Genomic DNA, 16679 nt, shown 5'->3' with positions numbered 1-16679 from the left:
GGGTGGAACAAGCCCCGGAGCTGCCCTCTACCCCTGAAAGTCCCAAAGAGCTTCAGTTGAGAATGAACACAGGAGCGATCAGTACAGATCACTCACTGTATTCATTCAGAAAAAGGAAGGGATCTGTAAATATTTCCTATTTCCTTTCCCTTCCCCAGCTCTCCATCCTGGAGTTCAGCTGTTGATGAACCGCTGCTTTGACCATAAAGCAACAGATTCCAGATTCCCCACCAGCGCCAAATACTCATTTTTTGGCCTTTGAAAGTGAAAAGAAGAAGCTCTGTGTAAGCACCAAGTCTGGACTCCCGAAGTTACACGCCTGGAACAGTTGGAGGGTGCCCCGGGCATGAGGAAGGGAACTTCAGACAAAGGGGGCAGCAGGAGGGGCGACCAGGGAATAAAAATGTCCTTACATGGAGTCAGCAGAATGTCTCTACATACTATAGCTCCTCTCATGTAATATATCAAATGTGTTTAATATTTTTTTATCATAATGAAATTGAAAACATTTTGGCATTTGCTAATTATTTCATATTTTACTCTACAGTTTTCTTCTAAAAAAAAAAATGAAAATAGATTTAGCTTGCAGTTGTCAGAATATATGCGTGTCTGCACTGCCATCTAGTGGTGAGGAACCCTAACAGCTCTTACTGAGTTCCTTCACTGTACACCAGTGCTTTTAAACCTTTTTTCAGTCAAGGCACCCTTTAGAGCTGTGAACAATCCGGGGGAACTCCAGATTGGGGGCTCCTTAACACCAGGAGGTGCATCCGAGCTTGCACACTTTTTTGCATGTTCCCACATGTTGCATTTTTTAATGGGCTGCTCTATGCGTGTGAAACACGCAAAAAGGTGCCAGCATCATTTTAAAAACAGTTTTAGCAGACATGAGCGTACGCATTTTCTAGATGAGCGGGGGCGTCATAAGAAATAATTTTACCCATGCATGTCTGCAAAAAGGCAGCATATTTCTGTGCGTTACGGAATTATGCGCAGTTCTGCACGTTACTGCACGGTGCCTGATGTGAACAAGCCCTAAAATGTAGTCTGGAAGGCAGAGTTCAGTAATCTGTAGGTTGTAAATCTTCTTCCCCAAATCCCCCTTCCTAGCACAAACTTCCCCTCTTCTAACACAACCCCCCCCCCCAAAATCCCCCCTCCCCCCAAATTACTCGCCTAGCACAAATTCTGATCACTACATGAGTAATGACAGCAGCAGACAGGAGAAGGGAGCTGGGAGGAGGTGAAGGCTGTGCTCTCTCCCCCCCCCCTCCCAAATCCCCCTCCTAGCACAAACCCAATCTTCATAATCCCTTCTCACCCCCCCTACTGCTCATCTTTATAACTCCTCCTCCCTCCTCCACATCTCCTCCTCATCTAATCCTCTCTCCCTCGTCTCCATAACCCCTCTTCATCTCCATAACTCACCCTCATCAAATCCCCCTCCCCTCATTTCCATAACTCCTCCTCATTCCTCCCTATCTCCATGAACCCTTCTCATCCGCCCTACTCCTCATCTTCATAATGCCTCCTTATCTCCTCCCCCCCTCATTTCCATAACCTCTCATCATCTCCTTCCGAGCTACATAATCCCTTCCCACACCCCTCTACTCCTCATCTTCATAACCCCTCCTTATCTCCTCCTCCCTCTTCTTCATCTCTATAACTCGTCTTCATCAAATCCCCCTCCCCTCATTTCCATAACCCCTCCTTACTCCTCCCAATCTTCATAATCCCTTCTCACCCCCCCCCCCCCCCCGCTCCTCATCTTTATATCTCCTCCTCCCTCCTCCACATCTCCATAACTCCTCCTCATCTCATCCTCTCCCCCTCGTCTCCATAACCTCTCCTCATCTCCATAATGCATCCTCATCAAATCCCCCTCCCCTCGTTTCCATAACTCCTCCTCATTCCTCCCTGTCTCCATGAACCCTTCTCATCTGCCCTACTCCTCATTTTCATAATGCCTCCTTATCTCCTCCCCCCCTCATTTCCATACCCTCTCATCATCTCCTTCCCACCTACATAATCCCTTCCCACACCCCCCTACTCCTCATCTTCATAACTCCTCCTTATCTCCTCCCCCTCACTCTTATCTCCATAACCCCTCCTTTTGCACAGGCAAAGATCACAGGAAGTTATCAGCTCACAAGATTTATGGCAGGATCAGCAGGTATTTTATGCACTTATTGAGCAGAAATAACAAAACACTTCCAATGGTCTATGAAACAGATGAAAAGGGAATAAATAAGAGGAGTTTACTGTTGGGCTTTACATATACTTTAACCTTTCCCCTTGGATACATTGTTCCAGATTCAAGTTATTCCAGAGGGAGGGGAAACGCCGATCTTCAAGCAGTTCTTCAAAGACTGGAGAGACAAGGATGAAAGTGACGGCTTCGGGAAGGTTTATGTCACCGAGCGGATTGCTCGTATTCAGCAAGTGGATTTTGATGCATCTAAGCTGCACGATTCTCCTGAAATGGCGGCTCAGCACAACATGGTGGATGACGGATCGGGGAAGGTCGAGGTAAAAGCATTTCAGTTTGCTTTAAAGAAATGTGGAAAAAAGATTATATAGTTTTTAACCAGTCAAGATATTGCAGACTTCTCAGGGCTGGCTGTGTGTGCTGTTATTCAGTTGTATTCTCTCCCTGGTCATATTTTCAGTTGAATTGTATTCAGTTGTATTCTCTCCCTAATCAAAGCAGAATTGTCATCCCCAGGCTGTCCATCAAAAGCAGACTACCAGTGCTGGGACCACTCAGAGCGGTGATCTCCTGCTGTGCCACTGAGATTGGAAAAAGACAAAGTCCCGTCTCCTATGATACACATAACACTGATTCAATTTCCCGGTGTTCTAAAATTTTCTCGGACCCGTGAAAAAATCGGACCTCGTCACTTCCGGTTATAGGAGTCTCAAGTGCGCATGCGCATAAGACATTATCTTGGTTTGGTAAACTTATAACACATAGCGGGCATCTGAATGAGAGGAGGCGGGGCTGAGGTGGGACGGAAGACACCGCCGCGTCATCTGCAGAGCTGAATAGAGGAGGCGGGACGGAGGTGCGGCCGTGTAATAAATGCAGGACTTTAGCGACTCCTTGTTTTATTATCTTTAGCAATTATCGTATTATTTATCCTTAGGATTTCATTACATTTACTATTTATATAATACAAAATAAGAAATACTAAATGTAATGAAATCCTAAGGATAAATAATACGATAATTGCTAAAGATAATAAAACAGGAGTCGCTAAAGTCCTGCATATATTACACGGCCGCACCTCCGTCCCGCCTCCTCCACCAGCTCTGCATATGTGTCCTCCGTCCTCCGTCGCACCTCAGCCCCGCCTCCTCTCAATCAGCTGTCCGCTCTCTGTTATAATTTTGCCAAACCACGAAAAATGTCTTCTGCGCATGCGCACGGACGACTCCCATCCGCTGTTTTGTGATGCTCTATCACCGGAAGTGACGAGGTCCGATTTTTTCACGGGTCCGACAAAATTTTACAACACCGGCATTGGATGAGTGTGCTGCCTATCATAGCAGCCGATATAGGAGGCGGGACTTTGTTACAGCGGCTGCCGAATATTTCAGATCCAAGCTCTGTGACACAGCGGGAGATCCCTGCTCTGTGTGACACACACACAAGGAGAGAAGGAGTGTCGGGGGCAGCATACAGAGGAACCAATCTCCTCCATTTTCCTCCTTCAGCTATAGGAGGAAAAAGGAGGACAGTGATTTCTTTACATGCTGTCCCCCCTCCTATCCAGGTGTACAGGGGAGCCACAGAGGCCCCCTGGAGCATGGGGCCCGGTTGCAATTGTTACGCCCCTGGCACGGAGGGTTGTAGAGCTGCATGATTAATTGTTATAAAAATTGCGATCTTGATTCAACCCCATTCATGATCTTAATCCGGCATTTCCACAATTCAGCCCCGGTTCACACTTATGCGAGTGTGGGGTTCGCATGTAATGTCGGAGCGCACTGCTCCTTCATTACATGCGATCAGCTGTGCGGTGCCATACTTTGTATGGCTAAATTCGCACCGCAGCCGCAGCAAACACACACAGGACACTTTTTGGAAGCCGCATCAGGATCGGATCGCACATCGGTTCACACTTGTGCGATCCGATCCTGTGCGAACTGCACGATCGCACTGCGATATGCGATCAAACTGGGGGTGTCGTTAAGATTACATTGACACCCCCAGCGTATCGCATATGGCAGTGTGAATTGCCAGGGGTGCGTGTGCGATGCGGGAACAGGCTGTGAATTCGCAGCCTTCCCGCATCGCATAAGTGTGAACCGGACCTCATTGCAAAGCCGTTGTCTGCTCAGAGCTGTCATAGCAGCCGGCAAATGTTTATCAACATTGCTCTTTGCTAAGAGAGATAATTAAAACATTGTATCTTCTGTTCTTTTAGCAATCAAAGGGCTGAACTCGGTCTGTAAGTTAGGACAGTTTAAAGCGGAGTTCCATCCTAAAATTATACTTACCTCCATCTTCTCGCTCCGGGTCACCTGAAAAACAAATGGATAATCGCAATTTTTTTTTTTTTTACTTACCTCGTTTAGAAGAAAATATACTTACCTTACTTCCTCTTCCTCTCCTCGGCGGCCACGGCGATTCGTCACTTCCTGGCTTGCAATGATTCCTGGGAGCTGAACGTCATCACTCCCAGGAATCAATGCGCCTGCACCGGCCCCGACGTCAGTTCCGGTGCAGGCGCCGTCATACCTTGCTAAACAGCTTCTGGGCATGCCCAGAAGCTGTGCAGGGATGACGCTGCGGCACCGGAAGTGACGGTGGGGCCGGTGCAGTGCATCGTGGGACCGAAGAAGACACAGAAGAGGATCGTGCTGGCTTCAAGCTGCCCACACCTGAGATGGCAGCACTGGACAATACATTTTCAAGGTAAGTATTTCTTCTAAAAGGTAAGTGCGACCTGGGACAGATCAGAGGCTATCATTATCCATTGTGGAATGTACTAGCCCTGACTGTCCCGGGGGTATTTTTATTAAAAAAACCTCTTAAAGACTAAGCCTTTTTCTGACACTTGTTGCATTCAAGTTAAAATCAGTATTTTTTGCTAGAAAATTACTTAGAGCCCCCAAATATTATATACATTTTTTAGCAGAGAGCCTAGAGAATAAAATGGTGGTCTTTGCAATATTTTATGTCACACGGTATTTGCGCAGCGGTCTTTCAAACACAATTGCTTAGGAAAAAATACACTTCAATGAATTATAAAAAAAAAAAAAAACAGTAAAGTTAGCCCAATTTTTTTGTATAATGTGAAAGACAATGTTACACCAAGATTTGTGATCTTTATTCTAAGCAAAAAAATCATGATTCACATTTTATCCAGAATCGTGCAGCTCTACTGGGTTGCTATAACATATCGCCTCCTCACTATCTGTTGAGTGCCTCTGAAAAGCGATCCACTAAAGATGAGATCCTGGCAAGCATTAGCGCCCATATGAATGAGACCTTACTCTTTAACCACTTGCCGTCTGAGTACCGTAGTACTACTGCGGCAAAGTGGCTCGTTATCGTCTGACGACGTAGTACTACGTCGTCAGACACCCCCCCCCCTCTCGGCGGCGCGCGCGCGCCGCCGGAGGCTCGCTCCCGCTGTATTCAGTCATAGCGGGAGTCGGGCCAGGGGAGGAGCGGCGGCGATCGCTGCCGCTCTTCCCCGATCGTCGGGGATCTAGTGTGGAGATCCGCCTGCTTGTGTAAACAGAGTGGGCGGATCTCCCAAGTGACAGGCAGGGTCAGATTGCAGGGTTCAGCATAGCTGAACATGCGATCTGTCCTTGTGTCACTCAGTCACCTCCCCCCACACACGTCAGTAAGCACCAGGCATACATTAACCCCTCCCTCTCCAATAAAATTAACCCCTTCCCTGCCAGTGTCATTTTTACAGTAACAGTGCATATTTATAGCACTGATTACTGCAGTAATGTCACTGGTACCCCCAAAAGTGTCAAAAATGTCAGTCAAGGGTCCGATCTGTCCGCCGCAATGTCGCAGTCCCGCAAAAAAAATCGCAGATCGCCGCCATTACTCGTTAAAAAAAAAAACACCAAAAATGACAGAAATCTTTCCCTTTGTTAGTAAACGCAATAACTTTTGCGCAAACCAATCAAAATACGCTTATTGTGAATTTTTTTTACCAAACATAGGTAGCAGAAAACAAATTGGCCAAAAATGTAAAACAATTTTGATTTTTACATTTTTTTGGGGGGAATTTCATATAAAAAAATCTGAAAAATATTGTTGTTTTTTCAAAATTTACGCTCTTTTTTTGTTTATAGCGCAAAAAGTAAAAATCGCACAGGTGATCAAATACCACCAAAAGAAAGCTCTGTTTGTGGGAAAAAAAGGACGTAAATTTCGTTTGGGTACGGCGTCGCACGAACGCGCAATTGTCAGTTAAAGTCGCACAGTGCCGAATCGCAAAAAGTGGCCCAGACGTAAGACAGCAAAATGCTCCAGTGGTAAAGTGGTTAAACAATCAATAAGTAAGAGGTTCTATATTAAAACTATTAATAATATAATAAGATATTAATATTTAACTACTCGACGTCCGTGCTATAGCCGAATGATGGCTACAGTGCTGACCTGAATTGCCGGGAGGGCGTACATTGACGTCCTCTCAGCAACGAGCGGCCTGCGCGCTCCCTGTGGAGTGCGCCCGGCTCGCTCTGTGATCGGCGAGTCCATGAGACTCGCCTGATCACAAATCGGAGATTGGGGGCGATCCCGCCCCCTTACCACGTGATCAGCTATCAGCCAATGACAGCTGATCATGTAAAGTAAACAGCAGCCGGAGATCAGCTGGATTTTCGCCTCACACTGTCAGTGTGAGGAGAAAAAAACAACGATCGCCGGCTGCTGTCAGATGGACATCGATCCAGAAGAAGAGAGGGAATATTTGTGCCCCCAATGCCACCTACCAGTGCCCACAAGTGCCCACCAGTGTCATCTGCCAGTGCCCATCAGTGCCACCTAGCAGTGCCATCTGCCAGTGCCCACTAGTGCCACCAACCAGTGCCCACCAGTGTCACCTATCAGTACTCACCAGTGCCACCTATCAGTGCCCCAACATGTGTCCCCTACCAGTGCCTATCATTGCCCATTAGTGCCACCCATCAGTGTCACCTATTAGTGCCAATTAGTGCCCATGAGTGCCGCCTATTAGTGCCCTTCAGTGCCGCACATCATTGCCCATCATTGCCACCCATCAGTGCCACCTTATCAGTGCCCATCAGTCCCGCCTTATCAGTGCCCATCAGTGTCGCCTTATCAGTGCCCATCAGTGTCGCCTATCAGTGCCCATCAGTGTCGTCTATCAGTGCCCATCAGTGTCGCCTATCAGTGCCCATCAGTGTCGCCTATCAGTGCCCATCAGTGTCTTCTATCAGTGCCCATCCGTGTAGCTTATCAGTGCCCAACAGTGCAGCCTACCAGTGCCTATCAGAACCCATCAGTGCCGCCTCATCAAGCACATCAATGAAGGAGAAAAATTACCTGTTTGCAAAATTTTATAACAAACTATAAAAACTGTTTTTTGTTTTTTCTGTCTTTTTTTGTTTGTTCAGAAAAAAATAAAAATAGTAGTGATTAAATACCACCAAAAGAAAGCTCTATTTGTTTGAAAAAAATTATAAAAATTTCATTTGGGTACAGCTTTGCATGACCGCGCAATTGTCATTCAAAGTGCGACAGCGCTGAAAGCTGAAAATTGGTCTGGACAGGAGGGGGGTTTAAGTGCTCTGTAGGCAAGTGGTTAAAGGGTAACTCCACTTTCGTGTGAAAAAAAAAGCAAAGAAAAAGAAAAAGAATATAGCGTATAAAATTGCGACACAAATTATATTTTAATTTAATGTTAATAAAAATGACCTTTCCTTTTCAATCAGCAGCCACTGCAATTTTCTGTAAAGTACAATCTGACAACCAGGAGCTTTTCTGTACACAGATGGTATACAGAACACCCCCCAGAAATGTCATTTCCTGCTTGTGTGATTGGCTCACTGATTTTCCCAGAAGTCTGAACTAAGACACGTCAGATTTCTGGCATCCCCTGGAACAAAAAATTACATTTTTGGTGAGATACTCCCAATAGGGAAATCACATCGTATGGGATGCAGACCCTGCCACTTTCATCATTAGAGCCCTGCAAGTGCAGCAGCTGATTGATAATTATAAAGTCACTCTCACACTTTGCACATCGACAAAGACAAATAAACAGCTATTTCTTCAGAGTAACAAAAGATAGGAATCTAGCTTCGTCCCAGGCTTCTTATATTTCTTGGGGGTTCTAATAAATGAATTCAGTTGGGTCTTCCCTAAATGCTTGCAAACCAGGAGCGTAACTACAGGGGTTGCAATTGCAACCGGGCCCCATGCTCCAGGGGTCCTGTGCGGCTCCCTTGTACACCTGACTAGGAGTGGCGGGGCGGCATGTAGAGAAATCACTGTCCTCCTTTTTCCTCCTGCAGCTGCAGGAGGAAAATGGAGGAGATTGGTTCCTCTGTATGCTGCCCCCGCCACTCCTCCTATCCAGTTCACCTGTGTTCTGCTGTCTCTGGGCCGCTGTGTACTCCCCTGGTTCCCCCCCCCCCCCCCCCCCACTGTGCTCCCTCCCCTCTACTGCCGGCTGTTGCAGGGGATGTGTCACAATAGAGAACAAGGAAGGGGTTGGTAAATATATAATTTACCAACTCCTTCCTTTTCTGAATGGACAGAGTCATAGTCAGTGACATTGATTGTAAAAAAATAAAATAAAATGATAAAAATAATACAATTAAAATACCAAAAAATGAAAACTACTGACACCAGTGGGTGAACTTCCAGGATCGCAGAGGTCACACTTGCGACCGGGCCCTGGCATTCCATCACCGTGGGGAGGCCCCCAAGATGGCAGGAAGGGGGCCCACTGCAGAAATTGTGAAAGGGTCCCGCTGCGGGACCTTAATAAAGGGCCCCGCAACGAGAGTAAAGGGCCCCAGGGTCAGAGGGAAGAGTCCCAGGCTTAAAGGGAAGGGCCCTGGCCAGGGTTCCGGGGGGACCTTCATGGTTTCTTGCACCGGGGCCCTGAAGGTTCTAGTTACCCCTCTGTTGCAAACATCCAGTTTAACCACTTCCTACCCGCCCGCCGTCAAATGAAGGCGGAGCGGTGCATCCATTGTTCTGGGACGTCGTCATATGACATCGTCACGTGAGAACTGCCTCTCTCACGCGCCTGCGGGGGGCGCGCAGAGCGGCGATCGTGGCCGCGCCTTGTTGCTAGGACACGGCGCGACCCCGATCTCAGTAAAGAGTCAATGACATGACTCTTTACCCATGTGATCGGCTGTGTCCAATCACAGTCGGTCACATGTAAATGAGGAAGTGCCGTTGTTCGGCTCTCCTCGCCTCACACTGTCAGAGTAGAGTGTGAGGCGAGGAGAGCCAATCAGCGGCTCCTTCTCACAAGGGAGACCAAGACATGTAATCAAGGCACTGATCATCAGTGCCCTGATTATACAAAAGTGAAATAAAGTGCCAATCAATGCCCACCTTTAGTGCCCACCCTCAGTGCCCAAAATCAGTGCCCATAGTGCTGCCAGTCAGTGCCCATCAGGGCAGTGGATTATCCACTCTACTATATAGCAAGTGATTTTGCACATCCGGCAATGACTCTCTATAATTTCTAGCATCCTCACTTTCCCTCACCCAAATTATTTTTTCTCCCATTTCCCATCAGTGCCTGCTTATCTAGGCACTGACTGGCAGCACTATGGGCACTGATTGTGGGTACTGATGGTGCTGCCCATCATTGTCCATCAGTGCCGCCCATCAGTGCCCATCAGTGCCACCTCTCAGTGCCCATCAGTGCCACCTTTCAGTGCCCATCAGTGCCACCTATCAGTGCCCATCAGTGCAGCATATTAGTACCTCCTCATCAGTGCCACCTCATCAGTGACCATAAGTGCCACCTCATCAGTGCTCATCAGTGCCACCTCTCAGTGCCCATCAGTGCCACCTTTCAGTGCCCATCAGTGCCGCCTATCAGTGCTCATCAGTGCCACCTATCAGTGCCCATCAGTGCAGCATATTAGTACCTCCTCATCAGTGCCACCTCATCAGTGCAGCCTATCAGTGCTCATCAGTGAAGCCTATCAGTGCCCATCAGTGCCACCTCATCAGCTCACATCAGTGAAGGAGAAAAATTATTTATTTTCAAAATTTACTCACAGAAAGTAAGAAAAACGTTTTTATTTTTTTTTTCCAAAATTTTCTGTCATTTTTTTTTTTTTGTAAGAAATAAAAAACCCAGCGGTGATTAAATACCACCAAAAGAAAGCTCTATGTGTGTAAAAAAACATGATAAAAATTTCATATGGGTACAGTGTAGCATGACCGCGCAATTGTCATTCAAAGTGTGAGAGCGCTGAAAGCTGAAAATTGGCCTGGGCAGGAAGGGGGGTGAAAGTGCCCGGTATTGAAGTGGTTAAAGCTGAATATATCTATTGTACAGCAGACGGTGTCTGGATGCATCCAATACTCAGCAAAGTGTCCATGAGTATACACATCTGATTACATTGTACAGCGGGTTTATTGGATGTATGGACAACCTGCACTCCATAGGGCTAACTGGAGGTGAACTCAGACAGTCCCAATTGCAGTGCTTGTACCCTTCCCATACAAGCTGCCTTATTGCTTATGTCTTCTTATCTTCTTTTCCTTCAGATCTGGCGCGTGGAGAGCAATGGGCGAATCCCAGTAGACCGGGAGACATACGGACAGTTCTATGGAGGAGACTGTTACATCATTCTCTACACTTATCCAAAAGGCCAGATCATTTATACCTGGTGAGTCCCTTATACACTACACCCAATATACACACCGCAACTGCACTGTACTACAGATCAGATTATTATTAATGACCGAGAGAAATGATAAGATATACGGTGCCTTGAAAAAGTATTCATACCCCTTAAAATTTTCCACATTTTGTCATGTTACAACCAAAAACATAAATGTATTTTATTGGGATTTTATGTGATAGCCTGACACAAAGTGTCACATAATTGTGAAGTGGAAGGAAAATGATAAATGGTTTTCCACATTTTTCACAAATGAAAATCTGAAAATTGTGGTGTACATTTGTATCCCCCCCCCCCTCCCCCTTTACTCGGATACCCCTTACTAAGATCTAGTGGAACCAATTGCCTTCAAGAATCACCTAATTATTAAAAGAGTCCACCTGTGTGTCATTTAATCTCAGTATAAATATAGCTGTTCTGTGAAGCCCTCAGAGGTTTGTTAGAAAACCTTAGACCTTAGTGAGCAAACAGCATCATGAAGGCCAAGGAACACACCACACAGGTCAGGGATAAAGTTGTGGAGAAGTTTAAACCAGGGTTAGGTTATAAAAAATATCCCAAGCTTTGAACATCTCACGGAGCGCTGTTCAATCCATCATCTGAAAATGGAAAGAGTATGGCACAGCTGCAAACCTACCAAGACGTGGAATACAAAAAGTGTACCAAGTCTAACAGGGAAAGCCCTGTAGGCAAGGAAAATTGGGATTTTAATGTGCCCAAAAAACATTAATTGAATGAAAAAACAAATTGTAAAAAATATATATAAATTCTATTAAAGACAAGATAATAAAAACAACACATGAAGATACAGTATCTAAAAAGGTGTATTGCTGCACATCCTACAATGCGATGGATCGACGTGTTTCGCCCATGATTTGGGCTTCCTCAGGATGCAGATGTGTAGCAAGCTTTCTCAAAGAGTACATATATACACCCTAAATAAAAACACCAAGCTATAATTCATCGGCCAAGCCACAAAACCTATAATGGTATACTCAAAAGTATGAGGTTCGTATAAACAGGGAGGAGGAGCTTACAGGACCCTGCAGAGAAAAAAATACCCAAACAGGGATCAATGCAATTATGCCTTGAGTGCAAATACCACAAAGCTCAAAAAATGGCTATGGCTAAAGCTCCATGTCCAATAAGAAAAAAAAATTCATTGCAGATGAAAGTAGCATTGACCAACGTCCCTGCTAACAGCAAAATGGCCGAGTGTGGCCAACTGCAAACCTACCAAGACCTGGCGTCCACCTAAACTGACAGGCTGGGCAAGGAGAGCATTCATCAGAGAAGCAGCCAAGAGGCCCATGGTAACTCTGGAGGAGCTGCAGAGATCCACAGCTCAGGTGGGAGAATCTGTTCACAGGACAACTATTAGTCGTGCGCTCTACAAATCTGCCCTTTATGGAAGAGTGGCAAAAAGAAAGCCATTGGTGAAAGAAAGCCATAAAAAGTCCTGTTTGCAGTTTACGAGAAGCCATGTGGGGGACACAGCAAACATGTGGAAGAAGGTGCTCTGCTCAGATGAGACCAAAATTGAACTTTTTGGCCTAAAAGCAAAACGCTATGTGAGGCAGAATACTAACACTGCACATCACCCTGAACACACCATCCCCACTGTGAAACATGGTGGTGTTAGCATCATGTTGTAGGGATGCTTTTCTTCAGCAGAGACAGGGAAGCTGGTCAGAGTTGATGGGAAGATGGATGTAGACAAACACAGGCCAATCTTAGAAGAAAATCTGACTGGGGTGGAGGTTCACCTTCCAGCAGGACAACGACCCTAAACATACAGCCAGAGCTACAATGGAATGGTTTAGATCAGCCTTTCTCAACCTTTTCAACACAGAGGAACCCTTTAAATACATTTCTGGTCTCAGGGAACCCCTGCTAAAAATTAAAAATCTACAACTCATGACACATTAGTGTGACAGTAAGTGGGAAGAATGCTCCTTACTCTTCTCATCATTGGGAAGAATTACCCCCTTACAGATAGGTAAAAGGAACAATGGTGTCATTGGGAACTTATCTGAGAGGCAGAAATTTCCCATTTCTCAAGAAACCCCTAGCAACCTCAGTAGGAACCCTGGTTGAGAAACCCTAGCTTAGATCAAAGCATATTCATGTGTTAGAATGGCCCAATCAAAGTTCAGACCTTATTCCAATTGAGAATCTGTGGCAAGACTTGAAAATTGCTGTTCACAGACGCTCTCCATCCAATCTGACAGAGCTTGAGCTATTTTGCAAAGAAAAATGGGCAAAAATGTCCCTCTCTAGATGTGCAAAGCTGGTAGAGACATCCCCAAAAAGACTTGCAGCTGTAATTGCAGGGAAAGGCGGTTCTACAAAATATTGACTTGGGGGGGGGGGGGGTGAATACAAATGCAGCCACACTTTTCACAGATTTGTTTGTAAAATATCTAGATAACCATTCATCATTTTTCTTCTACTTCACAATTATGTGCCAATTTGTGTCGGTCTATCACATAAAATCCCCCAATAAAATACATTTACATTTTTGGATGTAACATGACAAAACGTGGAAAATTTCAAGGGGTATGAATACTTTTTCAAGGCACTGTATATTCACCAGAAGCACCTTTCTAAGAATCAATATTTTTTTAAAAAATATTTTTATTTTTATTTGATTTTGGTAATTTTTTTTTTTTTTTTTTATTCAAAAGACCATGATTGCAAAAAAATATTGTATTCTGATATCTGTATGGGTTTAATACATTTTATAATAGAGGTCAGTATACAGACTCCTTTTTACATTTCACATGGTTTTATTTACATTTTTTCCATGTTTACAGGGCAAGCTATGCAGAAAAAGTGACCATGGTTTTCAGTGATGTGATCTTTCTAATGTTGTAGCGATCACATGGCTTTGTTTGCAGACAGGAGAGGAGTCTGCACAACTGAAGGGAAGGCCGCAGGTCAGCATTCTGGGGCCATGTCGTTCCATTCAGTTTTGCACAGTTGTCCAGGCTCCTCTCCTCTTTGTAAACAAAGCTATGTGATCACTACACCCGCACGCACAGGAATGTCAGATTGGGAACAGCGGCTGTGTCCATGCATCCATTCCATCCCAATAGACATGAAAGGAACTGCCTGCAAAGGGATGCATGGAACAATGATGTGGTCCTTCTAATGTTGTAGTGATCACATGGCTTTGTTTACAAAGAGGAGAGGAGCCTGGACAACTGTACAAAACTGAAGGGAAGGACAGAGGTCAGCGTTCTGGTCGGCAGCCATGATTGCTGACTTCCAGCTTTTCCTTCAGCTTTGCACAGTTGTCCAGGCTTCTCTCCTCTTTATAAACAAAGCCATGTGATCACTACACCCGTACCCAGATGAATGTCAAATTGGGAACAGCGGCTGTGTTCATACAGCCATTCCATCCCAATAGACATAAAGGGAACTGCCTGTACAGGGAAGCATGAGACAATGATGTAGTCCTTCTAATGTTGTAGTGATCACATGGCTTTGTTTACAAATAGGAGAGGAGCCTGCACAACTGTGCAAAACTGAAGGGAAGGCCGGAGGTCAGCATTCTGGGTGGCAGCCACGAACACTGACCTCTGGCCTTCCCTTCAGTTTTTCACAGTTGTCTTCTCTGTAAAAAAAGCTATGTAATCACTAGGGATGATCAAACTTTTCAAAAGTTCGGTTCGACCAGAACACCCGAACTTCCCGAAAGTTCGGCCCGGATTTCAGAACCCCATTGAAATCAATGGGACCCGAACTTCAGTAATCAAAAAACACAATTTTGAAGCCCTAAAACCCAATAAATGCCCCTAAAAAGTGCCTAGGGTTCTGGGTCATGCCCCAGGGACTATTATTCACACAAAAAAAAGTTCTTAAAAATTGTCATTTTTGATAGAGAGCCAATTATTGAAAAAATTATTGAAAAAAAAAAATAATGAGATTTCTTTGGATTTAGTGTCTGGGGGGTCTAAAAAGTGTACCTGTGAAGTTTCAGCTCTGTAGCATGTCCAGAACCAGAAAAAAAAAGTTTGTTTGTATTAGAATTAATATAGAACAGGGATATGGCTCCGCTATTTTCACACCTTGCCGGTTTTGAAGCAGGCGTTTTTTTGGGCATTTTTTGGGGGACTTTGGAGGCAGGCATAACATCAGAACTTCTGTGTCGGGGTATATATACATACACCCATGTCTGTATATATACACATACACATATATAGGTGTGAAAATAGCAGAAATCTATGCTTGCGCTAATGAAATAATTAACACCAATATGGCTTCTCACCTATCACACCTATATGTGCATATGTGTATAAATACATATAAGTGTGTGTGTGTGTATACCCCTATACAGAAGTTCAGATGTTTTGCCTGCCTCCAAAGACCCACAAAAAAATGCCCAAAAAAATGCCTGCGCCAAAAAAAATGCCCAGGTGTGTTGTTGCAGGCGTTTTTTTTGGGCATTTTTTGGGGGTCTTTGGAGGCAGGCAAAACATCTGAACTTCTGTATAGGGGTATATATACACACACACTTATATGTATTTATACACATACACACATATAGGCGTGATAGGAGAGAAGCCATATTGGTGTTAATTATTTCATTAGCGCAAGCATAGATTTCTGCTATTTTCACACCTATATATGTGTATGTGTATATATACATACATGTGTGTGTGTATATACCCCTACACAGAAGTTCTGATGTTATGCCTGCCTCCAAAGACGCCCAAAAAATGCCCAAAAAAACGCCAGCTACAAAAAACGCCCAGATGAATGTCAAATTGGGAACAGCAGCTGTGTTCATGCAGCCATTCCATCCCAATAGACATAAAAGGAACTGCCTGTGCAGGGAAGCATGAGACAATGATGTAGTCCTTCTAATGTTGTAGTGATCACATGGCTTTGTTTATAAATAGGAGAGGAGCCTGCACAACTGTGCAAAACTGAAGGGAAGGCCGCAAGTCAGAGTTCTGGGGCCACATGGTTCCCTTCAGTTTTGCACATTTGTTTAGACTCCTCTCCTGTTTGTATACAAAGTCATGTGATCACTACACCCGCACGCACAGGAATGTCAAATTGGGAACAGCAGCTGTGTTCATGCAGCCATTCCATCCCAATAGACATGAAAGGAACTGCCTGAACAGAGATGCATGGACAACTGTGCAAAACTGAAGGGAAAGACAGAGGTCAGCGTTCTGGTCGGCAGCCATGATTGCTGACTTCCAGCCTTCCCTTCAGCTTTGCACAGTTGTCCATGCTCCTCTCCTCTTTGTAAACAAAGCTACGTGATCACTACACCCACATAAATGTCAAACTGGGAACAGCGGCTGTGTTCATACAGCCATTCCATCCATATAGACATGAAGGGAACTTCCTGTGCAGAGAAGCATGGGACAATGATGTGGTCCTTCTAATGTAGTGATTACATGGCTTTGTTTACAAATAGGAGAGGAGCCTGCCAGTACAAAGTACAGTACTTCCAGTGCCAGGACAAAGTCATCTTCTAGTGCCCTGGGCAAACATGCCAAATTGTCCCCCCCCCCCCCAAGGTATATGAGCATAATGTGTCAGCAAAATCCCCCCCCCCCCCCTAGACATTGAGCACTAATCTGCATGTTTACCCTCTAAGCATAAATCCCCCCTCCTCCCAGTACAAAGTACAGTACAAATCTGCCCCTGCTGAAATCCCCCCTCTCAGCACAAATATTTGCCCCCCTCCCATCACCCAAATCCCCCTCAGCTCAAATGTCCCCGACCCCGCCAAAAAAAAAGTCCCCCCTCCTATTACAAATCCTCTACCCATA

At 45.2% G+C, this 16679-nt stretch overlaps 1 protein-coding gene across 1 annotated transcript in view; it reads left to right on the top strand.

The window, feature by feature from the left end:
* The window catches only part of SCIN (scinderin), a 216720-nt gene that overhangs the window by 174438 nt on the left and 25603 nt on the right, over positions 1-16679 (top strand). Inside the window, exons 8-9 of the mRNA XM_082259059.1 lie at positions 2314-2529; positions 10748-10869. Of these exons, the coding sequence (XP_082115185.1) occupies positions 2314-2529; positions 10748-10869 (338 nt within the window). The remainder of the gene's footprint in view (positions 1-2313; positions 2530-10747; positions 10870-16679) is intronic.

This window comes from Pelophylax lessonae (assembly GCF_965119305.1).
Source record: "Pelophylax lessonae genome assembly, chromosome: 5".
Classification (NCBI taxonomy): domain Eukaryota; kingdom Metazoa; phylum Chordata; class Amphibia; order Anura; family Ranidae; genus Pelophylax; species Pelophylax lessonae.
Note: the sequence above shows the minus strand (reverse complement) of the source record. Positions and strands in the feature narration are given on the sequence as shown.